Raw genomic sequence first — 26,937 nt, 5'->3', positions numbered from 1 at the left:
TGGAGGAGGGATTGACAAACTCCAGGGTCTGCCCACTGGGGAAAATTGCCTACAGAGTGGAGAAAAGGTTATTAGGAATTGCAGATGTTAAAGGAACTTTGGTGTTAGGGTATTAACATGAGCTTTTAACAAAGATATTGATTAAAATGAATCAGAGTGGTGTCAGGCAGTAGTGAGAAAGTAAGATTAGGAGCCAGGTACCAAAGACTTCAAGGAATGAAGAGGCATGGCTGAGAGGAGGTGAGTGATTGATAAGGAGTAGAGAATAGTAGTCTTAAGTGGAGATGGCAAAGGTTTAAAAGGACAGAAGAGGTCAATCTGTTTTATTTCATTTAGGATATCTAGCGGTCTCTCCTTGACCAAAGAAGGGAGAGGATAGAGTGTGTAGCAGCTAATAAAATTTTGTAGAAAATAGTTTTAAGAGCTGGAAGGAATCCTAGAGACCATCTAGTTTAGTCTCTTTGTTTTTGTGGATGAGAAAGTTAAGGTCCAGAAAGAGGAAAGTACTTTCCTGATGTATTATGATTGAATTCAGAGTGAGTTTAGAATCCCAATCTCCTGATTAGCAGCCCAGAGTTCATTTTATCAAAGGATCTTACAGCTTTAGCATCTTCCTCTGCCTCACCCTTAGCTCCATTATAGGTTCCAGCCTTTGCTGCCTTTAACCTTCACTGTGACTTGTTCATTCGCTAAGTCATGTTCAGCTCTTTGTGACCCCATGGACTGCAGCAAGCCTGGCTTCCCTATCCTTCACTGTCTCCCTTGGTTTGCTCAAACATACGTTCATTGAGTCGGTGATACCATCCAGCCATCCCATCCTCTGTCATCCCCTTCTCCTTCTGCCTTCAATCTTTCCTAGCATCAGGGTCTTTTCCAATGAGTTGGCTCTTCACACCAGGTGTACAGGTCCTTATCACCACCCTGCAAGGGAACAGTAAGAAATGTGACTGTTTTTGCTACCTAAATTCCTGACATTCACAGAAGGTCTGCTTTCCTGTTGGCTTCCTTCCATTTCTTATCAAACGATAATGATTTCTTGATTGTATCTTACAGGGAAGAGCTAACATTTGAGATGCTTGTCCTGGAACCACGTGCCTCTGATGATGAAACCCTTGAGTCTGAGGCCTCCATAGGGACTGCTGATAGCTCAGAAAATTTGAATATTGAGTCTGAAGGTGCCATCTCTGAGAAATCAGGTAAATGAACATGTTAGACCAAAGACTCCAGATTTGTTTTGCAGAGGAGGAATAAGGATTCCCAAGCAAAGACAGTCTCTTTCAAGAAGGCCCTTGACCTTACATGAAAAGATGACAAAGTCCTAAGGAGCTGAAATATACCAGTCCTCCTAAAGCTTCTATATAAATTGTTCATCAGACCAAGCCTTCAGTGTAACATATTTCTTTTGTAATGTAATGTTTCCTTGTATTTACCACAGAGGAAAGCCAGCAGTCATAGCTCATGTTATCTTACTGACTCATGACCCATTTTCTAAAGGCAGGTAGTGGGAGCCGTGCCCTGCTATGAGATGGGACCAGACCCAGGGAAGTCTTTAACTGCCTGCCGTGTCTCTGCGAGATGTGGTATTTACTACATATTCTGGCAGTGTTTTAAATGATGGGGATGTTTGTAGGCCTCTTCTAATGGCATGGTCCCACTCCAGCTTCCTCAGGGTTGATTCTGAAATAATATGGATGGTGTAGAGATGGGTGATGAACTCTTCTTGAATTGTGACTGTGCCCAAAGCAGGTCACCCTGGACCTTCCAGATCTTAGCCCACCCACTTTCACATGTGCGCAGTGACACCTCTTCATCACACAATGATTCTCTTCAGAGAGAACTGTCATTTACAACTTTGGTCTCTTTCTTGCATTAGAGAGAAGCTTAGCCCTTATCTCTACGAAGGCAGCTGGCAAGTCTGAACCTTCAAGCAAGTTGCGGAAGCAGCTCAAAAAGCAGCAAGACTCACTGGATTCAGTGGACTCTTCAGTCTCTTCTTTATGTTCATCTGGCACTGCATCTTCTCATGGGACCAGAAGACGATTTCAGATTTATTCCAAATCTCCTTTCTACCGAGCTTCCTCAGCTGGTGAGGCCCTCGGGATGGAAGGGCCATCCGGCCAGACCAAATCCCTAGAAGACAAGCCTCAGTTCATCAGCAGAGGAACCTTCAACCCTGAAAAGGGAAAACAAAAATTAAAGAATGTGAAAAACTCACCTCAGAAAACCAAAGAGACCCCAGAGGGGATCGTTGTGTCTGGCCGCAGGAAAACTGTGGACCCAGACTGCAGCTCGGCCCAACAGCTCGCTCTCTTTGGGAATAATGAGTTTATGGTCTGAACTGGCAGATGTGTGTCCCTTGTGGCTACAGCGTGGTGAACACATCTCATCTTGGGGCTTCATCACCTGGTCCACAGTATCCATCCTGAGTGTGGTCCTGCCTCTTGCCCGAGCATACAGCCAGGACCTTGTGTGCCGCGTCCCGGGCGGGCCTCCTGCCGAAGCGGAAAGTCGTCTTTGAAGCCTGCCAGGGATGGCGCCAGCTGTGCCTTGGCTGCTCTATCCGACTAGAGGTTTCGCTGAACAGAGCGCCCGGGGCCTTGGGGTTTGGGTCAGCTGAGGAGGTCTTTGTGTTGCCTCTCCTCCCTCCCTTTTTCCCTTCCCAGAGGTGAGTGTGGAACTGGGGGGACATTGTGGGCTAGAGGGACCCACTGATTTCTAACATTTGAAGAAAACATATAAACCTTTCTTAACCATGAAAGCAAAATCCTTTGGGTTTATTTTGGGATAGTTAGGAGCTGGTATAGAATATAATTTTCTTCCAAGGATTTGTAAGCAAAAAGCCTAAAGCCCTCTATTTTAAGATTTTTGAGAAACACTCCATGTTATATTCTGGGGAAAGTTAAAAAAAAGCAGTTGTCTCCATCAAGCCATCAGAGCATGTTTGAGACCTCTGTGGTTATCCAATGAAGAAGAGAAGACCTGTTTTGTTTTTCAACAATGTTTGATGTCATAATAATCAATGCTGGTTTAACCCCTGGTTAGTTCCTGCCAAATGGATTGCATGGGCCGAAGTTTCAATAGCCATACTGTTCTTATATCCCCTTATCCTAGAATCAGGTTCCTCTAATATTTTTTAAATGTCCCAGAGACATGGTGATCCCTAAACAGGAGGGTTTCATTCTAATTTATATAGGCCTTTCTCTTTGTATAGATTAAACTGAAGACCATATATGAACCTGTTTATCTGCTGGTGGATTTCCACCACGAGCTCACACAAATGATGTGACCACTTAATCACTTCTCCCTGAGCATTCACACATAGCACTGCATGAATAAATGTTACAGAAAGCTGCCAAAAAAGAAAAGTTTTTAATATGACCCATCTAGCTTTTATCTTTTTTCCTCAGACCATCAGTATTAAATAGATTTTAAAAAATCAAGGACTACTTGAAGCTATTTTTGTTAATATTCTGGTTACTGAAGTTTACTGTAAATATATATATGTATAGTGTGCATATTTCTTTTTAACTTTATGCTTCCTTCCTCCCCATAGAATTTCTTCCCACAGATTAAGGGCCATTGGATGTGGTGGTGAGAGCCAGATATCCCTGGGTTGAGGGAAAAGTCAAACCATTTTCCTCACCACTGGGTGTCTCCATGTACCTGAGTTATAAAAGCATTTTAAGCTTCTTAGTATTTGTGGGATTAGAAGTCTGTTTTTGCTATTTATAATATATGGGAAATGAAACATGATGCCCTTTCTTGAGATAAATATGTGAAAATGTTTCTTTTTTAAAGTTACTAAATGCATCTTGTCTAACTACCACATGCACTGTTCTAAAAAAGAGCCTTTACCATCTGTAACCTGAATTTTGGTTATTCTTCCTTTTCATACTTCTTTGAGATGAAGTTACAGAAACCTGAGGACTTTCATTAATAAGGCAGAGTCTCTCCTGTTACACACAGTGACCCTCACGCCACTGCCTCTGCGGCTGCTGTCGAGCCCCAGAGGCCAGACGCAAATATCACCCCGAGTGGCAGCTCCTGGAAGCAGGCGGCTTTCCTCTCCCTGGTGGGGTTCAGAAATGACCTCGGGAAAAGGAGTCTTTGTCAGTTTCCAGAATGATGATGGTTAGTAACTAAACGTGTTCGATTTTATAACCTGCAAACATCTGCCACCTTGTTCATGCTGCCTTGAGGAGTAATAAAGGTAAAGTCTTTAAAAATCTGAATTCCAGAGAATCTCCTAGAGCAGAACCCAGCCCCTCAGCATGGTTGTGTCTGCATGGGTACCCCAGTGCCTGTGCCAGGCACAGTCTCTCCCATTATCCTTGGGAAGGTGGTCTTCAGCCAGTGTTGAGTACTCCTTTCCACTTGTTCCAGGACATTACCAAAAAAAAGCGATTACCCCTGTTGAATAGTTTTCTTTGGCTTAGAGGAATGGCCTGGGAAACACATCTTGGCATACGGTCTCCCTTCTAAATCTTTGTGGAGTTTTTGTTTTGTTGCTATTTTGCAAAATAAGTTTTTGCAGTTAAAAAAAATAAATAAAAAAACTACTCATATAGGTCACTTTATAGGAACCAGGTGATGGATGTTAAGAGACTTTATAATTTTTTCTCAGGGACCTAAAACCTGAATTTGGATAACATTAAATAAATGTTTGTTTTTCAGTTGCTAGATTTGTGGATTTCTAGTCATTTAACAAGCTGTCAGAATGGAGGGGTGGGGAAAGGGAGATGCATGGAATGCTAAGAATGGAGAGCAAAGGCGGGACCCTCCCTTTAAAGGAAAGCATGCTGCTGTTCTCTAGAATAATGGGCATTGTTGGCCTGAAAAAGATGAAGCCATAACACTTAACAGCTGTCGGAACCAAGTGCTGTCTCTCCTCTCCTCTGATCTTAACCAGTCATCTCTGTGGTTCATGTTACATTACCACAAGCCGATGCTGCATTACAATCACTTATAATTAAGATATTTAACATCTGTATGTGTCAAATGTGTGTTTTCTATTTGCTTCTCCTTTGCTCATTTTCTTTGATCTCAAATGCCTCAAAGGAATCCCATGTGTGGCAGCACAGAGGCAGCCCCTGATTTGGAGCCCATACTCTAAAATGCAGAGCATTCTCTTCTTACCACACCTTCTCAGCCCCAGATACAGCCTGGAGTTTTAATTCTCCCCATTAAAGCCAACATATCCCTTATCATGGAAAATGTAATGGAAGCAGAAAAGTATAATTGTAGGGTCAAAGTGTGTATACACAAAGTGAAGTAAATACAGAAAGGATTCAGGAAGGTGACTTGCTTCATTTGTAATGCACTGTGTACTTCCTGCCATTTTAAATATTGTGCCACTCTGGGTTTCTGCGAACACAAAGAAGATAACAGCCCAGTATGAGCCTTGTGGAGGCAGAGGGACCTGAATTCAGAGGATGCGATATAAGAGCCCTCCCTTGTCATGGGAGTTAGTGGAGACTTCTGTCTTCCATCACAGTAGGGTTGTTTTCACTGTCAAAGATGGAGGATCCCAGAAGCATGCAGAAAATAGGAGCTCCAGCAAGGTTCTGCAGGCCCACTTCAGTGCCTGTGGGCCACATTTTTCTTTTTTAAACTCTAACTGAGGAATGTGTACCTTTCACAAGCACTTTGGTGAACAAGAGAGAAGAAAATATTCTCAGGATGTGTTCAAAGCTGAGAGAATTTTAAGAAGGAAACACTCCAGCTGGCTTTCCTTATTCTCCTCTCTCTCATTTTCCCCCCTCTTGGTCATTCTGTGTTGACCAACACAGCATCATTCGGTCCTGACAGATATGTTTGTCGACCCATAATTGTGGGACAGCTCCCCATAATTCTGTGACAGTTGGCACTATCCCCCAGTACCATGTTAGCCTTGGTAGTAAAGTTCCTTGGTGGTTGTGGGAGTCTTTCTCAGGGCTTCCCTGATGGATCATATGGTAAACAGTCTGCCTGCAATGTGGGAAACCTGGATTCAATCCCTGGGTTGGGAAGATGCCCTGGAGAAGGGAATGGCAACTCACTCCAGTATTCTTGCCTGGAGAATTCTACGGACAGAGGCAACAGTCCATGAGGTCGCAAAGAGTCAGACACAACTGACTAACACTTTGACTTTGCTATCTTTCTATGCCCCTAAATTACTGTTTACCCACTTTTCTCTGGAACTGCTCCCACATCTTATCTGGTGATAAAGGGCAAAATAGTGACTACGAAGGTGGATCTATTAGGTCTTGTTGGTCTCTTAGTTGAAACTGTTGTGAAAAAACCCCACTAAGGGGTCCATCACCTTGCTTTCAATCCATACTGAATGCCTATTTATCAATCCCTCTTAGGTCATGTAAAAGTTGCACCTTTGGAACCAAGTAATTGTATTTACTAAGGGAAAGGTGTGGACTACAGATAAGTATTATATTAATGAATTTAAAGTAATTTATATAAATATACTGAGTGTAAATTTATAAAAGACTATCTATTGTAAAAGGACATAGCCTGTGAAATATAATATCATTTTACTGTTTAATAGAATAATTCTATACAAAGAATGATTTGTCTCACCCACAGAACTGATTACATTCCTGATGCAATCAACAGGCACTTTGTAATTTCCTTTTTTTTTTTTTTTGGCAGGGGGTGGGGCTGGGGCCATCAGTTGTATAAAGTGCAGTTTGTGCCACTCAAAATACGCACTGTATGGCTTCACAAGAGCAGTTTGATGGACAGGTCACTCCATGGCTCATTAAAGAACAAAGCTTCCAGAAGCAGCAATACGTGTGGTTTGTTTTCTGACCATCCTGACTCCCATCCCAACTCACTCCAGCCTGAACCCAAGGAATAGCAATGATTTTTGATAAAGTTCTCTCTCTTTTTTTTTTTTTAAGCAAAGAACTGAGCCCCTGATAAAATACAGAGATGGTAATTATTGGAAACTTAATTTAGCTCAAGTGGAGGTGAGATTTCAAGTTGTCAGTTTTCCATAAATGCTAAGCTGTCAAGACTTCATTTAATCAATTTAGAGATGGGGTGCAGGGAAGAAAATAAATCTACATTGAGGATCTTCAGCAAAAAGGCATAGCTGCTAGTTGAGGGCCCTGATGTGTCCTTTCTTGTTCTGCCCCTGCACTTGCATGACTTGGGCAAGGTCATTTGTCTTCAGTCTGGAATGTGTTCCCTCCCCCAGGTTTTCTCTGGGTAACTCCTGCTGACTCTGAGGTCATAGTGTAAAAAGCATTTCTACTTGGAAATTTCCTCTTCCCCGTCGAACCGGCTTAGATGTCTTGTGTTCTCAACAGTGGCCAGTGTTTTTGACACCAAAAAACTGACGTTAGCTTCCCAAGGCAAGAAGGGAACCTATCTTCTGACTCTTCGATCCTCAGCACCTAACAAAAGGTGCCCACACTTACATTTTGGATGAGAGAGTTGAATGTGATCAGGGGTTCTCAAGTACCAAACCAAATCTAAAGTGAAATTGAAAAAAAAAAAATGTGATCAATTTATCCCTAATGTCAAATTTATTCCATTTAAAAATTCTGAGATCATCCTTTCCATTTTTTACATTGTTTACATCTACAGTTTGCGTTGTCTACATGACAACATAATAAGAATAGTGGATTGTTTAAGGTTTCCTTAATTGGCTAAATTGGAGAAGGCAATGGCAATCCACTCCAGTACTCTTGCCTGGAAAATCCCATGGACGGAAGAGCCTGGTAGGCTGCAGTCCATGTGGTCGCGAAGAGGTGGACACAACTGAGTGACTTCACTTTTGCTTTTATGCATTGGAGAAGGAAGTAGCAACGCACTCCAGTGTTCTTGCCTGGATTATCCCAGGGACAGCGGAGCCTGGTGGGCTGCCGTCTATGGGGTCACACACAGTCAGACACGACTGAAGTGACTTAGCAGCAGCAGCAGGCTAAATAAAACATAGTAATGCCATTTTTGAAAGTTCCCCCTGTGATAACTAAATCTACAACAAACCTTCCCTATTATGAAGAAAGAGCAGAAAGTTGTAAGGAGACACAGATCAGAGCTTTTGCTTGTTAAAAAATTGTTCTTTCTTCTAAATTGGATAACAGTACAGCATCTTAGAGCCAGGGACATAACCATGAACATGGATGAGACACCTGTAACATCTATTGGATCTTGTGAGGCATCTCAGACTCCAACAAGCATGTCACGTCCCAGTTCTGTGGGGCCATTTTTCCATTTGACAAGTGTTGACTGAGCACTCTGGTTGGGTGGGGTATGCTGGTGACCAAAACCCTTGCACCCTATGGAGTTTGCATCCTAGTGAGGAAAACCAGTGGTGTCCACCAGATGGAGACTAGTCATCCACAATATCTGGGTCCCACTGTCAGGTTTTATTAATCTGAATGGTTGCTTCTTGGCAACTTGTGAGTCTTTCTCTGCCCTTCCTACATCTAAATGCTCCCTTAAAGGTAGAAGTAGAGTGTCTCACAAATCTGAAAACTGCAGTTGAAAAGAAAGGCCCAGATAGGCCCACACAGGCCTACCTCTGTGTGCTTCATAACCAAACACATTTCTGGCACCGAAGGGAGAAAAGTTTTCGTAGTATCCCCTCCCCTAGCACTGGCCCTAAATGCTTTGGGGTAGAGCTGTTACCTATCTGAGTTTCAATAGGGCCAATTTACAGCAAAAGGTTGAGTAAATCCTAGGATCAACTGAGAGCTGCATTGTATTAGGATTACGGAAGCCACTCAGTGTATTTTAGATGCGAAGGACTTGAGATAGGAATTAGGGGCTTAATGTAAACATTGGAAGAAGTGGGGAAGCAGGTCAGAGAAAGCTCCCACTGAAGGTCAAGAAAGCCAGCAGTTTTGAATCTTTTAAAGCACCTGCAACTCTCAGGAAGATTGCTGTGATATTTTCCCACACATTTGGCTGTGACTGCGTCCAGAGATTAATGGCTTCTCGTTTACAAGTCTCAGGTGAGTGCCTGTCTTCTACTAAGAAACCATAGGGGAAGGGGATCCTGACAGATAAACTGACTGGCATCTTTGCAATGACGATAAGACCTTAAGAAGGGCCATGGGGCGGGGTGAGGGGGTGGATGCTGGGTTGGCTGCAGATAATTAAGTTTATCTACAACACCACGCTTAGGGCAGAAAGCAAAGAAGAACTAAAGAGCCTCTTGATGAAAGTGAAAGAGGAGAGTGAAAAAGTTGGCTTAAAACTCAACATTCAGAAAACTAAGATCGGGGGTGGTCCTAAGATGGTGGGGGAATAGGACGGGGAGACCACTTTCTCCCCAACAAATGCAATGAAAGATCATTTGAACACTGAGCAAATGCCACAAAACAACTTTTGAACACTGGCAGAGGACACCAGGCACCCAGAAAGGCAGCCCATTTTCTTCCAAAGGAGGTAGGACAAAATATAAAAAGAGGGACAAAGAGTTAGGAACGGAGACCCAACCCAGGAAGGGAGTCTTAAAAGAGAAGTTTCCAAACACCAGGAAACCCTCTTACCGGCGGGTCTGTGGGGAGTTTTGGAATCTCAGAGGGCGACATAACCAGGAGGAGAAAATAAAACCCAGAGATTACACGCCTAACTGCAACTCCCAATGGAGAAGTAGCCCAAACACTGGTGTCCACCACCAGCAAGCGGGGGCTGAACAGGGAAGCATGGGCTGCATTGCTTAGGGTAAGCACCAGACCTGAATACCCTGAGGGCAATCTGAGGGAGCTAACGTGAGATAGCAACCCAAACCATGGGATAGCCAGAGAGAGAGAAAAAAAAGAGAGAACTTAGCAGTGAAAAGCTCTAACCTAAGCCACTGCCAGGCCGCTCACAGAACAAAGGACTGAGCAAATACCAGAGGAGAGCTAGCCAACCACGAACTGGCCCATCCCTCGCTGGAGGCACAGAGGCAGGTGGGCGACAGCCAGAGCTGGAAGGCAAGGGGCAAACTCGGCCCCAGAGACGGTATCCTCTACCAAACTGCGAGCAGGCTCCCAGTTGCTAACCAAGTCTTCCTGGGATCCTGGACAGTTGACATCCGCCAGGAGTTTCGCAGCCAGAGATCAGCCCCCCAGAGGAGACACACGGCACACCTGAGACAGTGCTCCCACTGCGCACCCAGGAAACCGAGTGGCTGGGACGGGGAAGGTGATAAGACGCACCGCCCACCTGGGGAGTGTGCGCTCGCCAAGCACCTGGTCCCTGAGCTGCTCGGACCTGGGAAGGGCAGAAAACGCAGGCCCGACCGAGTCTGTGTCTTTGCGGAGTACCCGAGAACCCGAACCTGAGCGGCTTAGCCCTGGGAAGTGCATGCAACCCAGGGCCCACCATAGACAGTTGCCCTGTGAGCAATCTGGAGCCTGAGCAGTGTAGACTGGGAAAGCACACATGCTGTGAGCAGGGGCAAACCCAGTGTGGCCCAGACACTGCGAGCACTCCCCACACACGCCAGTGACATTTGTTTCCAATATTCCTCCCTCCCTGCAGCACAATTGAATGACCCTAACTAAATGACCATCTTCACCCCCTTGTTTTTTTGTTTTTTTTTAATTTTTATTTTTATTAGTTGGAGACTAATTACTTTACATCATTACAGTAGTTTTTGTTATACATTGAAATGAATTAGCCATGGATTTACATGTATTCCCCATCCCAGTCCCCCCTCCCACCTCCCTCTCCACCCGATCCCTCTGGGTCTTCCCAGTGCACCAGGCCCGAGCACTTGTCTCATGTACCCAACCTGGGCAGGTTATCTGCCCTAGATAATATACATGTTTCACCTAGATAATATACATGTTTCAGTGCTGTTCTTTTGAAACATCCCACCCTCGCCTTCTCCCAGAGTCCACAAGTCTGTTCTATACATCTGAGTCCCTTTTTCTGTTTTGCATATAGGGTTATCGTTATCATCTTTCTAAAGTCCATATATATGTGTTAGTATACTGTAATGGTCTTTATCTTTCTGGCTTACTTTGCTCTGTATAATGGGCTCCAGTTTCATCCATCTCATTAGAACTGATTCAAATGAGTTCTTTTTAATGGCTGAGTAATATTCCATGGTGTATATGTACCACAGCTTCCTCATCCATTTGTCTGCTGATGGGCATCTGGGTTGCTTCCATGTCCTGGCTATTATAAACAGTGCTGCGATGAACATTGGGGTACACGTGTCTCTTTCAGATCTGGTTTCCTTGGTGTCTTCACCCCCTTGTGTTAGGGCAGAAGTAAGATACTGAAGAGACTTGCAAGCAGAGGAAGCCAAAATAAACAAAGAGGGAACTGCTTTGGAAGTGACAGGTGCAACAGATTAAAACCCTGTAGTTAGCATTGGCTACATTGGAAGGGACCTATAGTATATAGACCTATAGACCTTGAGAAGTATAAGCTGTTTGAAGGAACTATCTGAAACTGAGATGACCCCATACTGCCCCCAACAGCTCCAGAGAAATTCCTAGATATATTTTACTATTATCTTTTTTTAATTTAAAATTTTTTAAGTTCTTTATTAGTCCTTTAATTTTCATTTTTGAAACCTACTATTACCTTGCAAAAAAAAAAAAAGACCCTATTTTTAAAGCAAACTTCATATATTTTTAAAATAATTTCTGCAATTTTTTTTTTAGTATTGTATTTTTGAGAGTCTAACCTCTACTCTAAATTTTTAATCTTTGCATTTTGGTATTTGTTATCATTTCTGTACCTTTAAGAACCCAGTCTTCAGTACCCATTTTTACTTAGGAGTGTGATTACTGGCTTGATTGCTCTCTCCCCTTTTGACTCTCCTTTTTCTCCCCCAGGTCACTTCTATCTCCTCCCTCCCCCTTCTCTTCTGTACTTAACTCTGAAATCTCTTTGGGTATTCTGGGCTGTGGAGAACACAGGGAACTGGTCACAGGCTAGATTGGTCTCTCTCCTTTTGACTCCCCCTCCTCTCCTCCTGGTCACCTCTATCTCCTTCCCCCCTCTTCTCTTCTCTATGGAACTCTGTGAACCACTCTGAGTGTTCCAGGCTGTGGAGAGCAAATAGGGAATTGATTACTGACTAGATTACTCTCCCCCCTTTTGATTCCCCCTCTTCTCCTCCTGGTCACCTCTATCTCCCTCCTCCCTCTTCTCTTCTCCATGTAACTCTGTGACTCTCTCTGGGTGTCTCCCACTGTGGAGAGTCTTTTCACCATTAACCTATATGTTTTATCATCAGTGCTGTATGGATGGAGAAGTCTTGAGGCTACTGTAAGAATAAGACTGGAAGCCAGAGGCAGGAGGCTTAAGTCCAGAACTTGAGAACACCAGAAAACCCCTGACTCCAGGGAACATTAATCAACAAGAGCTCATCCAAAAGCCTCTGTACCTACACTGAAACCAAGCTCCACTCAAGAGCCAACAAGTTTCAGAGCAAGACATACCAAGCTAATTCTCCAACAATGCAGGAAGATAACCCTGAGCGCAAAAATACAGGTGGCCAAAAGTCACACCAAACCCATAGAACCCTCAAAACTCACTGCTGGACACTTCGTTGCACACCAGAGAGGAGATCCAGCTCCACCCACCAGAACACAGACACAAGCTTCCCTAACCAGGAAACCTTGACAAGCCACTCGTCCAACCCCACCCACAGGGAGGAACCTCCACAATGAGGAGGAACCACAAACTTCCAGCATACAAAAAGGCCACCCTGAACACAGCAACCTAAACAAGATGAAAAGGCAGAGAAATAAATATTCAGCAGGTAAAGGAGCATGATAAAAGCCCAAACAAAGCAAACCAAACCAAACCAAAGAGGAGGAGATAGGGAGTCTACCTGAAAAAGAATTCAGAATAATGATAGTAAAAATGATCCAAAATATTGGAAGCAAAATGTAGTTACAGATAAATAGTCTGGAGACAAGGATTGAGAAGATGCAAGAAAAGTTTAACAAGGACCTAGAAGAAATAAAATAGAGTCAATAATGAATAGTGCAATAACTGAGATCAGAAGCACTCTGGAGAGAACCAACAGTAGAATAAATGAGGCAGAAGATAGGATAAGTGAGGTGGAAGATAGAATGGTGGAAATAAATGAAGCACAGAGGAAAAAAGAAAAAAGAATGAAAAGAAATGAGGACAACCTCAGAGACCTCTGGGACAATGTTAAATGCCCCAACATTCAAATCATAGGAGTCCCAGAAGAAGACAAAAAGAAAGGCCTTGAGAAAATACTTGAGGAGATAATAGTTGAAAACTTCCCTAAAATGGAGAAGGAAATAGCCACCCAAGTCCAAGAAACCCAGAGGGTCCCAAACAGGATAAACCCAAGGCAAAACACCCCAAGACACATATTAATCAAATTAACAAAGATCAAACACAAAGAACAAGTATTAAAAGCAGCAAGGGAAAAACAACAAATAACTCACCAGGGGATCCCCATAAGGATAACAGCTGATCAGCTGATCTTTCAATAGAAACTCTTCAAGCCAGAAGGGAATGGCAGGCCATACTTAAAGTGATGAAAGAGGAAAACCTACAACCCAGATTATTGTACCCAGCAAGGATCTCATTCAAATATGAAGGATAAATCAAAAGCTTTGCAGACAAGCAAAAGCTCAGAGAATTCAGCACCACCAAACCAGCTCTTCAACAAATGCTAAAGGATCTTCTCTAGACAGAAAACACAGAAAAGTTTATAAACTTGAACCCAAAACAAGAAAGTAAATAGCAGTAGGATCATACTTATCAATAATTACCTTAAATGTAAATGGGTTGAATGCCCCAACCAAAAGACAAAGACTGGCTGAATGGATACAAAAACAAGACCCCTATATATGCTGTCTACAAGAGACCCACCTCAAACCTAGGGACACATACAGACTGAAAGTGAAAGGCTGGGAAAAAATATTTCACACAAACAGAGACCAAAAAAAGCAGGAGTCACAATACTCATATCAGATAAAATAGACTTTAAAATAAAGGCTGTGAAAAGAGACAAAGAAGGACACTACATAATGATCAACAAGTCAATCCAAGAAGAAGATATAACAATTATATATGCACCCAACATAGGAGCACCGCAATATGTAAGGCAAATGCTAACAAGTATGAAAGGGGAAATTAACAATAATGCAATAATAGTGGGAGACATTAATACCCCACTCACACCTATGGATAGATCAACTAAACAGAAAATTAATAAGGAAACACAAACTTTAAATGACACAATGGACCAGCTAGACCTAATTGATATCTATAGGACATTTCACCCCAAAACAATCAATTTCACCTTTTTCTCAAGTGCACACGGAACCTTCTCCAGAATAGATCACATCCTGGGCCATAAATCTAGCCTTGGTAAGTTTAAAAAAATTGAAATCATTCCAGTCATCTTTTCTGACCACAATGCAGTAATTAGATCTCAATTACAGGAAAAAAAATTAAAAATTCAAACATATGGAGGCTAAATAACACACTTCTGAATAACCAACAAATCATAGAAGAAAGCGAAAAAGAAATCAAAATATGCATAGAAACGAATGAAAATGAAAACACAACAACCCAAAACCTATGGGACACTGTAAAAGCAGTGCTAAGGGGAAGGTTCATAGCAATACAGGCTTACCTCAAGAAACAAGAAAAAAGTCAAATAAATAACCTAACTCTACACCTAAAGCAACTAGAGAAGGAAGAAATGAAGAACCCCAGGGTCAGTAGAAAGAAAGAAATCTTAAAAATTAGGGCAGAAATAAATGCAAAAGAAACAGAGTCCATAGAAAAAAATTAACAAAGCTAAAAGCTGGTTTTTTTAAAAGATAAACAAAATTGACAAACCATTAGCAAGACTCATTAAGAAACAAAGGGAGAAGAACCAAATCAACAAAATTAGAAATGAAAATGAAGAGATCACAACAGACAACACCTGAAATACAAAGGAACATAAGAGACCAGCAGCTATATACCAATAAAATGGACAACTTGGAAGAAATGGACAAATTCTTAGTAAAGTATAACTTTTCAAAACTGAACCAGGAAGAAATAGAAGATCTTAACAGACCCATCACAAGCATTGAAATAGAAACTGTAATCAGAAATCTTCCAGCAAACAAAAGCCCAGGACCAGATGGCTTTACAGATGAATTCTACCAAAAATTTAGAGAAGAGCTAACACCTATCTTACTCAAACTCTTCCAGAAAATTGCAGAAGGTAAACTTCCAAACTCATTCTATGAAGCCACCATCACCCTAATACCAAAACCAGACAAAGATACCACAAAAAAAAGAAAACTACAGGCCAATATCACTGATGAACATAGATATAAAAATCCTTAACAAAATTCTATCAAACAGAATCCAACAATATATTAAAAAGATCATACATCATGACCAAGTGGGCTTTATCCCAGGAATTCAAGGATTCTTTAATATCCACAAATTAATCAATGTAACACAGCGCATTAACAAATTGAAAGATAAAAACCATATGATTATCTCAATAGATGCAGAAAAAGCCTTTAACAAAATTCAACATCCATTTATGATAAAAAAAAAAAAAACCCTCCAGAAAGCAGGAATAGAAGGAACATGCCTCAACATAATAAAAGCTATATATGACAAACCCACAGCAAATACCCTCAATGGTGAAAAATTGAAAGCATTTCCCCTGAAATCAGGAACAAGACAAGGGTGCTCACTCTCATCACCACTATTCAACATAGTTTTGGAAGTTTTGGCCACATCAATCAGAGCAGAAAAAGAAATAAAAGGAATCCAGATAGGAAAAGAAGAAGTAAAACTCCCACTGTTTGCAGATGACATGATCCTCTACATAGAAAACCCTAAAGACTCTACCAGAAAATTATTAGAGCTAATCAGTGAATATAGTAAAGTTGCAGATATAAAATTAACACACAAGTCCCTTGCATTCCTATACACTAACAATGAGAAAACAGAGAAATTAAGAAAACAATACCATTCATCACTGCAACAATAAGAATAAAATACTTAGGAGTATATCTACCTAAAGAAACAAAAGACCTATATATAGAAAACTATAAAACACTGATGAAAGAAATCAAATAGGACACAGATGGAGAAATATACCGTGTTCATGGATTGGAAGAATCAATATTGTGAAAATGAGTATACTATCCAAACCAATCTATAGATTCAATGCAATCCCTATCAAGCTACCAATGGTATTCTTCACAGAACTAAAACAAATAATTTCACAGTTTGTATGGAAATACAAAAAACCTCGAATAGCCAAAGCAATATTGAGAAAGAAGAATGGAACTGGAGGAATCAACCTGCCTGACTTCAGGCTCTACTACAAAGCCACAGTCATCAAGACAGTATGGTACTGGCACAAAGACAGAAATATAGATCAATGGAACAGAATAGAAAGCCCAGAGATAAATCCATGTTCCTATGGACACCTTATCTTCAACAAAGAAGGCAAGAATATACAATGGAAAAAAGACAACCTCTTTAACAAGTGGTGCTGGGAAAACTGGTCAACCACTTGTAAAAGAATGAAACTAGAACACTTTCTAACACCATACACAAAAATAAACTCAAAATGGATTAAAGATCTAAATGTAAGACCAGAAACTATCAAACTCCTAGAGGAGAACATAGGCAAAACACTCTCCGACATAAATCACAGCAAGATCCTCTATGACCCACCTCCCAGAATATTGGAAATAAAAGCAAAAATAAACAAATGGGACCTAATTAAACTTAAAAGCTTTTGCACAACAAACGAAACTATAAGCAAGGTGAAAAGACAGCCCTCAGAATGGGAGAAAATAATAGCAAATGAAGCAAAAGACAAAGGATTAATCTCAAAAATATACAAGCAGCTCCTACAGCTCAATTCCAGAAAAATAAATGACTAAATCAAAAAATGGGCCGAAGAACTAAACAGACATTTCTCCAAAGAAGATATACAGATGGCTCACAAATACATGAAAAGATGCTCAACATCACTCACTATCAGAGAAATGCAAATCAAAACCACAATGACGTACCATTACACGCCAGTGGGAATGACTGCTATACAAAAGTCTACAAGCAATAAATGCTGGAGAGGGTGTGGAGAAAAGGGAACCCTCTTACGCTGTTGGTGGGAATGCAAACTAGTACAGCCACTATGGAGAACAGTGTGGAGATTCCTTAAAAAACTGGAAATAAAACTGCCATATGACCCAGCAATCCCACTCCTGGGCATACACACCAGGGAAACCAGAACTGAAAGAGACATGTGCACCCCAATGTTCATCGCAGCACTGTTTACAATAGCCAGGACATGGAAGCAACCTAGATGTCCGTCAGCAGACGAATGGATAAGAAAGCTGTGGTACATATACACACTGGAATATTACTCAGCCATTAAAAAGAATTCATTTGAATCAGTTCTAATGAGATGGATAAAACTGGAGCCCATTTTACAGAGTGAAGTAAGCCAGAAAGATAAACACCAATACAGTATACTAATGCATATATACAGAATTTAGAAAGATGGTAACAATAACCCTATATGCAAGACAGAAAAAGAGACACAGATGTATCAAACAGACTTTTGGACTTTATGGGAGAAGGCGAGGGTGAGATGATCTGAGAGAATAGCATTGAAACATGTATATTATCAAGTGTGAAACAGATTGCCAGTCCAGGTTGGATGCATGAGACAAGTGCTCAGGGCTGGTGCACTGGGATGACCCAGAGGGATGGGATGGGGAGGGAGGTGGGAGGGGGGTTCAGGATGGGCAACACATGTAAATCCATGGCAGATTCATGTCAGTATATGGCAAAAACCACTACAATATTGTAAAGTAATTAGCCTCCAACTAATAAAAATAAATGGAAAAAAAAGTACTTTTTCCTAGGTCTTCTGGACCTGCCTTTGAAAATGAAGAGGTTTGTCTGAACTTCATCTTTCCATGAGGAATTAAGAAGTGATGGAGAGTCCCCTCCACAAAGAGTGCCTATGGCTGCTATGTTGAGTTGCATGGTGCTCACCTTTATTTTCAGGGAGGTGATGAAGGATGGGGAAGAGAAAGATAGGGAGAAGCTGTGGGGTGCTGGGATACCATCTGGAGAGAAGCTGGGTTGCTGAATCCTCCGGGAGATTTTTCACTGGATTTGAATTCATGGCACCTGGACTCTGACTCAGAGTGGCAACCAGATGGATGGAACTCAATCCTGTGCTCACATCATCAGTGTCCTCAAAGGGAGAACCTTGGCCACATTTATTGTCCTGTTTTTGTTTTTTCACTTTTTTTTTTTTAGGTCTAACAATAAAGTGCACAAATCTTAAGTGCATGGTGCAATTAATTTTTAATGAGTGAATAAGTTTGCAAAACCACCACCCTGATCAAAATGAAGAACATTTTTAGCATACCTTGGGCCCCTTACCAATCAACCCACCCCCCACCCAGAGGTAACCTCTATTCTAACTTCTACAACCATTACTTAGTCTTGCCTGTTCTTAAACTTTATATAATCAGAACTGGTGCCTGGATGGTTTCGTTTGTGTCTGAAATAGATCCATGTTGTCACACAATATTGATGGTTCATTCCTTTTTATTGCTGTTTTATAAGGCTTCCCTGGTGGCACAGATGGTACAGAATTTGCCTGCAATGCAGAAGATGCGGGTTTAATCCCTGGGTTGGGAAGATTCCCTGGAGAAGGGGATGGCTACCCACTCCAGTATTCTTGCCTGGAGAATTCCATGCACAGATGAGCCTGGTGGGCTACAGTTCATGGGGTCTTAAACAGTCAGACACGACTGAATATGTATGTACCACAATTTATTAGTCCATCCTACTATCATTGTACAGTTTGGGGCTATTATGAAAAAAGCTGCTTCAAACATTCTTTTGGAGGACATTTCTGACAGGTACACATATCCATGAGTGCAATTACCAAATCAAAGGGTAGTCAGATTTTTAGCTTCAGTAGATTGTTTCCCAAAGTGGTTGCACTCATTTTATTTCTACTTCAACTAGTTTTTGAACATGTCACAAAGGAGCTTCTCCATTGGAGTATTCCCTATGGTCTTGCGGAAAAAGAGGAGCTCAACACGTTCAGAAGTGATAAACCTCAAAGACGGGAGGAGCAGGAGCAATTTCCCAAACCTGGACAGGAGAGAGGACACCATCAGTGTGATTATCAGCTTCAGAGCCTGAGTCCTGGGCACAGCACCATTCCAGGAGAGGCAGAGGGGATGGAGAGGAGAGATGAGAGGTGCTCAGGGCAAGTAAGGAGGAAGTTTGAGGAAAGGCCCCATTCATCTACCCCGGACCCACTGTGACCTTCCTCCAGTGTTTAGTTAAGGAGTGTAATGAAAATAGTGAATAAATATTGTTTATGATGTGTAAAAAGTATAAAGTAAGAAGCTATTTACATTAATAGTATGTGAATATATTATTAATAATCATATAATTACATGATCATTAATACCACATATATTTGAATAAGAAAATAAATCCTGGGAATTCCCTGGTAGTCCAGTGATTAAGATTCAGGGCTTTCACTCATGGGGCCTGGGTTTGATCCATGGTTGGGGAACTAAGATCCCCACAAGCCACATGACGTGGGGAGAAACAAGGATATAAATTCTCTGTAAGCCACCTAGGATGATAAGAGTAACCATTAGTGAAAATGTTCTGAAATCAAAAATTTTTGTGGCTTGATATACTCATCCAGAAAAAAAAGTCATTGTAGTTTTTAGATGAGAACCATTTGCCAAGGCAAGGGTTCCCAGCGCAGAGAAGCTAGATGGTGAAGTCCCGAGAGGCAGATGGGGGCATTATGCTGACCTTCCTTGGGTGGGAGGTCTAACAGCCGGGGTCATTGCCCAGGGTCAGGGAGGCCACATCCAAGTGGGACAGCTCCAGGTTCAGCTTCCACCACCACCTGTGGGAAGCCACCCCTACCTCCCAATGACCTACTGAAATTGCTTTGCGGTACCAAGGTCTACTTCTCTTGTGAGAGCTGAGTGGGTGGCACTGAGCCGTCGTATACCCCCATCATGCTTCTGCTGCTGCTGGGGCGAGCCGGACAGTCCCAGAGCACTGGGACTGTAGTCTCAGCCAGTAGCCACTCTCCTCCAAACACAGCCAGGGCCGGGCTAGGGTCCATGCCTGCATGGATAGTGCATCCCTATCTGCACCTGCAACAGATCTCTTCATGTTCCCTGAAAACTCTTCCGACTTTCCTTTTTGTGTCTTCTACCTCTTTCCCCAAAGAGCTCCTCTTCCCTTGTTCCTTATCCACTCAAATACCAGGTCTGAGCCATCCCAACTCCCAGAGACTCCCGCATCTGTCACTGCCTTTCCATTCCCACAAACAGACCTTCAATGACTCCCTGGATGATGTCAGGGTCATCCTGTTGGACGCTCTGTACCCACCATCACGCCTCTGTGTGAAGCCCAGCTCTGTGGAAAACATTCTCCTGCTCAATGATCTGCAGTGGCTCCTCTCTGCCTGCCAAACCAGATTTGGCCTCTGGCAGCCCTTCAAAGTCCTGAGCAGGCTGGTGCCAGAGAGCTGTGCTGGTTTAGACCCCTACCCTCTCCCTGGTGGCAATCAGCTTTGCCTTCCCAACTGGTCTCTTGACCTAAGAACATATGTATATTTGCTTCTCTCCCTCTCCCTTTGTGGGCTTCCCTGGTGGCTTAGATGGTAAAGAATCTGTCTGCAATGCAGAAGGCCGAGGTTTGATCCCTGGGTTGAGAAGATCCCCTGGAGAAGGGATTAGGTACCCACTTCAGTCATGGACAGAGAAGCCTGGTGAGCTACAGTCCATGGAGTCACAAAGACTCAGACACGATTGAGTGACTAACACTTAATACTCTCCCTCTGTAAATGATCATTTCTCTCCTTGTAGACCTTCTCCTTCCTCAGTACCGGCACTGCCTCCACAAATCCCTCTCAGCAGTGCTTTGCACTCTGCCTCCCAGTGGGTCTCTGTCTCCCTCAGATGCATGCAGCCCTCAGTACCCGCTAGGCTGGTCCTCAGCTTCAGCGTGGCCACTGTGCCGGGCATCCCCTGGAAGCAGTGAGTTTGCCTTAAGCTTTTCGGTCCCTACTCCCGGGCCTGGGGCTATGCCTGGCACACAGTAGGTGTCAGCCATGTGCTGGTTGCACTGAGATCCCTGTCCTAATGAGTGCAGCCCTAAGACAGTAGCAGAAAGGTGGGCAGGGTGGTAGAGAGCTGAAGGGACAGATGGGCAGGGAGACAGGTGCTCAGGTCACCTCACAGGCTGGCTGGGGTGGTGGGCCTTGCTGTGTTGGCTGAGCATCACCTGAGACTGGTCCTGCAAGGCCTCCACATGCTCAGGATCCTTCAGGCCACGCGTTTCTGGAGAGAAGCAGCAGCTGTGAGCTTCCCTCCCAGGCTCCACATCCGCCTCACCATCAGCCAGGGCCTAGGAGGGGGCAGCCCAGCCCTGCAGCCCTCCCCTCCTGCTCGCAGGGAAGAAGTCTACACACATTCAGGTCTATGAGGGGTGATGGAGGGAAAGTGAGAGGCAGAAGGAAGTCACCAAAACTCCCTGCCTTCATGCCCACCCTCTCTCCTCTAAGACTTGGACAAAGACCTGGTTTGAAGAGGACCAGGGCCTTCATGCAGGCGAACTCCGTGGGGTCCACCGCCAGTGCCCGGAACCGTGAGATGGTCTCCTGCAGGATTCGAGTCTCCGCACTGGCCAGCACCAGCCGGCCCTGAGAGCTGCCACCAGCAGAGGCCTCGGGCAGGGCCAGCAGTGGGCAATTGTCCAGAGGCAGAGACCACTGGATGGCTCCAAGGAGGAAGAGTTCACTCCATGCCTCTTCCAGCAGGATCACCTGTGCCCAGAGAGTGGGGGTGTGAGGGCAAGTGTGATGACCGATACACAGCTCCTCTGGCTCAGCCTGGAACCTCTGCCACGTTCTCAGCTGTCTTAGGACAGGAAGGGCTGGTACCCAGAACATTCTGACCTCTGCTTGGCATCAGCCAGGGGCCCGGAGCTCTGGGACTTGGCACCATCCAGCCCAGATGCCTCAGCTCGAAGACACTCTCTGGGCTCCATTGAAAGGTAGAGGTAGAGCACAGGCAAATCCTGGAGCCGTGAGAAGCTGGGCAGCTCAGGGACACTCCCCACTGGCCTCCCAAGTTGACCATACTCAGCAGACTCAGTCACTTCTGAGCTGCTTCATCCAAACCACTGGCTAAGGACGGCTGCTCTCAGCGTGTCTCTCCTCCTGGATGTCCTGACAGGTCCCTTGCTCATGAGAAGCCCAGAGGGGTGAAGAGGCTGGGCTGAAACTCAAGCCCAGAAGTCAGAGGCATTTGTGCTCCAAGGGAGCCCAGATTTGCCCACTGATGCTGTCCACAGTGTGCAGATCGGCCTGTGACGCAGAGAGAGAGAGCATCTCTAGGCCCTGAGGGTTTGTCTAGGAGGAAAGAAGACCCAGAGGGGCACAGACACTGCCTTCTAATGTCTGGTCCCTGTGCGTCCCTGGCCATCAGTGTCCCCTCGGTGATGACCCCAACTGCCTCATCCCAGAGATATGTGCCCATGACCATCGCTGACTCCGAGGCATGGGTGTCTCCAGGCTTCACCATCCCCAAGCTGCGTGCCCTTCCAATAATCACCTACACAAGGAGGTGTGCGCCCCCAGCCCGGCTGACTTGCGAGCCCCCTGACGAGCGTACCTGATCCCGGAAGGGCAGGTTGGAGAACACCGGCAGGTTCTTGGCCCACTTGACGGCCATGAAGAGCAGGCGAGCCGACGTCTCATGGATGCTGTCCAGGGCACAGGGGGAGGAGGAGGAGTATGGGGACGAGGGGAACTCGGGGTCATTGCCGGTGACGTCGACATTCTCGTCGGCTGTCGGAGGAGAGGTTGTGCCTCAGCCCCTGTTCCGAGGCAGGCAGAGTGGCTTTTCAGGGGCCTAGGTGTGGGGCCTGGAGCTCAGCCGTCGGCCTGCTTACCATCCTCGGGCTCCAGTTTAGTGCAGGTTTCGGCCGTTATCAGGCTGGCCATGAAGTGGTGGTGCCCGGGAGGTGTGAGGGCCCGGGGTCCCAGGGCTCTGGCTGCAGACACAGGTGTGGGCCCCCGAGAGCTGGGCCCTGCGAGGGCCGGAGGGGTCGCCAGGGGCTCCATCCGGGGCTCCGTTTCTGACTCCACGCTGTCCATTCGGACCTGGGCTGTGCTCCGCGGCTGGCGCTCATTCTGCACGGCTGGGGAGGTGGGAAGGGTCAGGACACCACAGGGGTCATGCACCCTCTGTCTCTTCTGCCACACCTCTCTGGGATGGGGTTCTTGACTCACCGTCCTGGTTCATGCCCGCCTGCAAGCACTTCTTCAGCCGGCAGGCCTGGCACTGGTTGCGGTGGGCCTTGTCCACCGGGCACATCCCTGCCCCCACCTGGCACCTGCGGGTGGAGAGGAGTCCCAGGGAGTCAGGGTCCTGCCCGGGCTCTGGGCCATGGGTTTCAGACATTTTGGCCGCAGCCCTTCTCCTCTGGGCATCCTCCATTCCCTCCCTCCCAGGAACATTCAGTGGCCGGTGGGGCTCCTTTAGATGAGGGGGGACTCCTCTGGGGTGGGGTGCCCTGTCTCTCACCTGTAGATGAGCCTTCGCCTCACGCTCCTCTTGAAGAAGCCGCTGCAGCCGTTGCAGGCGTAGATGCCGTAGTGCTTCCCGCTGCTGCTGTCCCCACACACGCGGCACTGGAGCGAGGGGCCCACGCCTGAGGGCAAGCCCGGGCTGGGTGGGGGCTGCACTGGGCCCGTCACACACCACTCCCCCCTCCTCAGGGACCCCTCCACCTTCCTTCCCTCACCATCCTCAGGTTCCTGCCCACCCACATCCAGGCACACCCTTGTCTCTCCCAGCTGGAAAACGTGTCCCTTGTCACACCCCCTCCCCGCTTCTCCATGGCCAGTTCTCAACAAGTTTCACTCTCTGCTCCACTTCCTGGTCCCTTTCTCTGCAGGTGGGCTCAGGCTCCATCATGCACAAGCTCGTTCTTGACACCTAGGGATCTCTGCTCCCGACCATTGAGGGCCCTCCTCTCTCCTTTCTTCTCCCATCTGATCAGCTATCCTCTCTGACCCCCAAGTTTCTGGGATTCTGGGTTTCCTGGCAGGTTCCCTTACACTTGCCTATAGCCCTGGGGGCTTGGCCTGAGCTGCTCTGGCTCCTATCATGGTCCCTGCAAACCTGTGACCCACACTCCACCCCCCAAGCGTCTACATCTACCTTGAGAAAAACCATACCTGTCGGCTCCTCCCCCAGGCCCCACCTGCCTGGAGACTCCTTTCTGGAGGTGGACACGGCCACCGGCACCGTGGCAGCCACGCTGGAGCTCATGGGTGCTGTTGGCCTGGTCCTGGCAGGTCCCAGGGCAGCCTCTGCCTGCCTAGGGGAAGTCTCAGGATTTCTGAGCTGGACCCAGCCCCTGCCTCCCTCTCTGAAACCCTGTCTCTTTCTCTCCCCCTTGCCTCTCCTCTCTGTGCTCCTGCCTCCTGTCCCTCTGTCTAAACTCAGGAGCTGCCCCAACTTCCCCTCACAGCAGCAGCCTGGCTTGGGGAGATTTCTCCCAGGGCAGTGCTGGACGCAGCTTATGATCCTCTTAATCTTTACTGTCTCCACAGGGGATCAATCGGCCACACCTGCAGCATTACCAAGGTGCCCCTGGGAGCCGGTCAGTCCTGCTGCCACCGCACCGGCTCCCAAGCTGCGCAGTGTCTCTGGGTTCCTCGCGTTTTGTGCTCCCAAGCTGTTCCAATTGTTAAGGGCGGTGTGGACTCCACTTACCCCAGGACAAGAGGCTCTGGGGACAGGTGTGTGTGGCTCCACACACAGGTGCTCACTGCTGGTCCTGGGGAAGTCCAGCTTTCTGCCCCAGTGCTTCTCACCTAATCCCTTGATAAGAGACTGCTTAGGGCCCAGGATTTGAGGGTCTGGGCACCCCTGGAGGGCTAGCAGCCCCAGGATGCCCCTACAGAGGCAACTCCCATCACAGGTAGAAATGGGTTAGATGTAGGGTCTGAGGCTGGCCTGCAGGCAATGGGTGCTGGGCCCAATGTGGAGGGTCTCCTGCAAGACTGGAGGGGGCGAGGACACAGCCCCTGCACCTGCCTATCCTGACTTGCCCTCACAGTCCCAGGTCAGCTGGCCCCTCACCTTCCCCAGACTCAGCCTTCCCAGCTCGAGCCCAGGGGTGGTTCTGCGGTGGGGGGCGGGCCCTGGAGGGAGGGTGGAGACAGCCAAGACAGATGCAAGTTCAAATCCCTGCTCTCTTCACAGCCAGCCAAGCCTCCCTGAGCAATGATTTAACCTGTCTGAGCTTCAGTCTCCTGGAAAAAGGGGTGACAAGAGTACCTGCCTCGTAGAGCAGCTGGGGAGCTAATTAAGATTATTCTCCAAGTGTTCTGGGGCCTGGTTCTTAGTAGGAGCATAATAAATGATGGGGGGCTTCCATGGTGGCTTAGCGGTAAAGACCCCTGCCAATGCAGGAGATGCGGGTGCAATCCCTGGGCCGGGAACATCCCCTTGGAGAAAGAAATGGCTCCCCACTGCAGTATTCTTGCCTGGGAAATCCCATGGACAGAGGAGTCTGATGATCTGTAGTCCATGGAGTCTCAGAGAGTCACACACAACTGAGAGACTTAACAAGAAAGGCAATAAGTGATGGGGCTGTTATTATTATTGCTTCTCAGGGTTGTTGAGATCCTACAGCGGTCCTCAGCAAAGAGCCTTTCCTCTCCTGCTCCTCTGCCCCCACCCCACCCCCAGGCCAGAGCAGAAAGCTCCCTGTCGGTCTGGGTGTGACATGCATCCTCAGCAGAGCTGGGCTCACCTCTGGGTGCATCTGCGGCAGGGGTTGGCCTAGCCTTAGAGCCTGAGGGGGAGGGGGGCAGTGCGAAGCTTCTGGGAGGATCGCGGAGTTAAGGGGACAGAGCGGGTGGTGCAGGGCCCTTATGTAAGTGGGGTTAACGCTCCCTGTGACAGGGAAGCACTATTCGGGATTTGGAAAGTCAGCTCGAGGGGCTTTGCAGGGTAATCCGCTTTCTGGGGCCTCAGAAGATCGAGGCCACTGGGCTGAGGCCCCTGACCTGGGCTCCTCTGCCTCGGGCCTCGTCTCCTCCCCGCCCTAACAGGCGGTCCGTCAGGACCCTCCTCTGCTAGGCCTCCTGCTTCACCGACCCCCCAGAGCCAAGGGAATCTCCTTGAACCCGATTGATCAGTCCCATCTTCCCAAAACTCCTCTCTCTTCCACTTCTTCTGGAACTCGGCTTTACCATCTTCTGTCCCCCTGAACTTACCTGCATCTCCTGTACCCCAGCGGACCTTCCCACTCTCCCCGGGGGTGACCTCACACACAGTCACGGCTCCCACAGCCACTTCACACCGGACTCCTGCCTGAGTCTCTGCCCCAAACTTTCACCTGTGGGTTCCCCGAGTTCTGGTGTGGAGACCAACTCCAACACAACCAACCCATTCCCGGCTTGTCTGCACAGATATGGTCCCTGAAACCTCAGGATCGAGGGACCACCTGGAGCACCCTGTGCTGAAGGAAAGTGCCTGAGGCTGAACTGAGGGCCCCTAATCCTGGAAGTCTGGGCCAAGGAGGATGCGCTGGCAAAGGAGCTAAGAGGGGAAATCGGGACAGCGCGGGTCATGGGAAAAAGGGCAGGGGAGGATTCAAGGACGGGGGCGTCCACCAGGTCACGTGTCTTAGGAGGTCACTTGTATCCTCAGTAATAAGGGAGTGGAAGTCATTAAGAAGAGTGCTTACACAAATGCTGCCAAGCCTCACAGCTTCCCTATTAAGGAGTTATCACTGTTCTCAACTCACAGATCAGGAAACTGAGGCTCAGAGAGATTAAGCAATTCCCTTTGGGCCACACAGCCATGGGGTGATGGAGGATACTGGGGATGAAGACAGGGGTTTCAAACTTGTGACTTACCCCCAAGC

At 46.2% G+C, this 26,937-nt stretch overlaps 2 protein-coding genes and 1 long non-coding RNA gene across 14 annotated transcripts in view; 2 read left to right on the top strand and 1 right to left on the bottom strand.

Moving 5' to 3' along the window:
- Positions 1–4,678, top strand: part of MYO9A (myosin IXA) — a 240,889-nt gene extending 236,211 nt beyond the window's left edge. For all 12 annotated transcript variants that reach the window (XM_070468755.1, XM_070468761.1, XM_070468760.1 and 9 more), the window contains 2 exons: positions 1,054–1,196; positions 1,874–4,678. In XM_070468755.1, coding sequence (XP_070324856.1) covers positions 1,054–1,196; positions 1,874–2,337 — 607 coding nt within the window. In that variant the 3' untranslated portion in view covers positions 2,338–4,678. The remainder of the gene's footprint in view (positions 1–1,053; positions 1,197–1,873) is intronic.
- A 2,201-nt stretch (positions 4,679–6,879) lies between these two features.
- LOC139035571 (uncharacterized) lies at positions 6,880–18,523 on the top strand. The gene is made up of 2 exons (XR_011488171.1): positions 6,880–8,957; positions 12,191–18,523. It is a non-coding gene; the product is annotated as an uncharacterized lncRNA (long non-coding RNA).
- A 442-nt stretch (positions 18,524–18,965) lies between these two features.
- NR2E3 (nuclear receptor subfamily 2 group E member 3) lies at positions 18,966–24,369 on the bottom strand. Its single transcript, XM_020888647.2, has 8 exons — positions 24,233–24,369; positions 23,577–23,703; positions 23,282–23,385; positions 22,942–23,190; positions 22,662–22,837; positions 21,565–21,811; positions 21,221–21,326; positions 18,966–19,098 (listed from the first exon to the last, which is right to left on the bottom strand). Exons 1-8 carry the CDS (start codon positions 24,324–24,326, stop codon positions 18,966–18,968), a joined length of 1,236 nt encoding a protein of 411 aa, XP_020744306.2. The 5' UTR covers positions 24,327–24,369.
- Positions 24,370–26,937: the final 2,568 nt, after the last annotated feature.

The sequence above is a fragment of the Odocoileus virginianus genome, chromosome 6 (genome assembly GCF_023699985.2).
Source record: "Odocoileus virginianus isolate 20LAN1187 ecotype Illinois chromosome 6, Ovbor_1.2, whole genome shotgun sequence".
NCBI classification, from domain to species: Eukaryota; Metazoa; Chordata; class Mammalia; order Artiodactyla; family Cervidae; genus Odocoileus; species Odocoileus virginianus.
The sequence above is the reverse complement of the archived record's forward strand: the minus strand, read 5'-3'. Positions and strand labels throughout refer to the sequence as shown.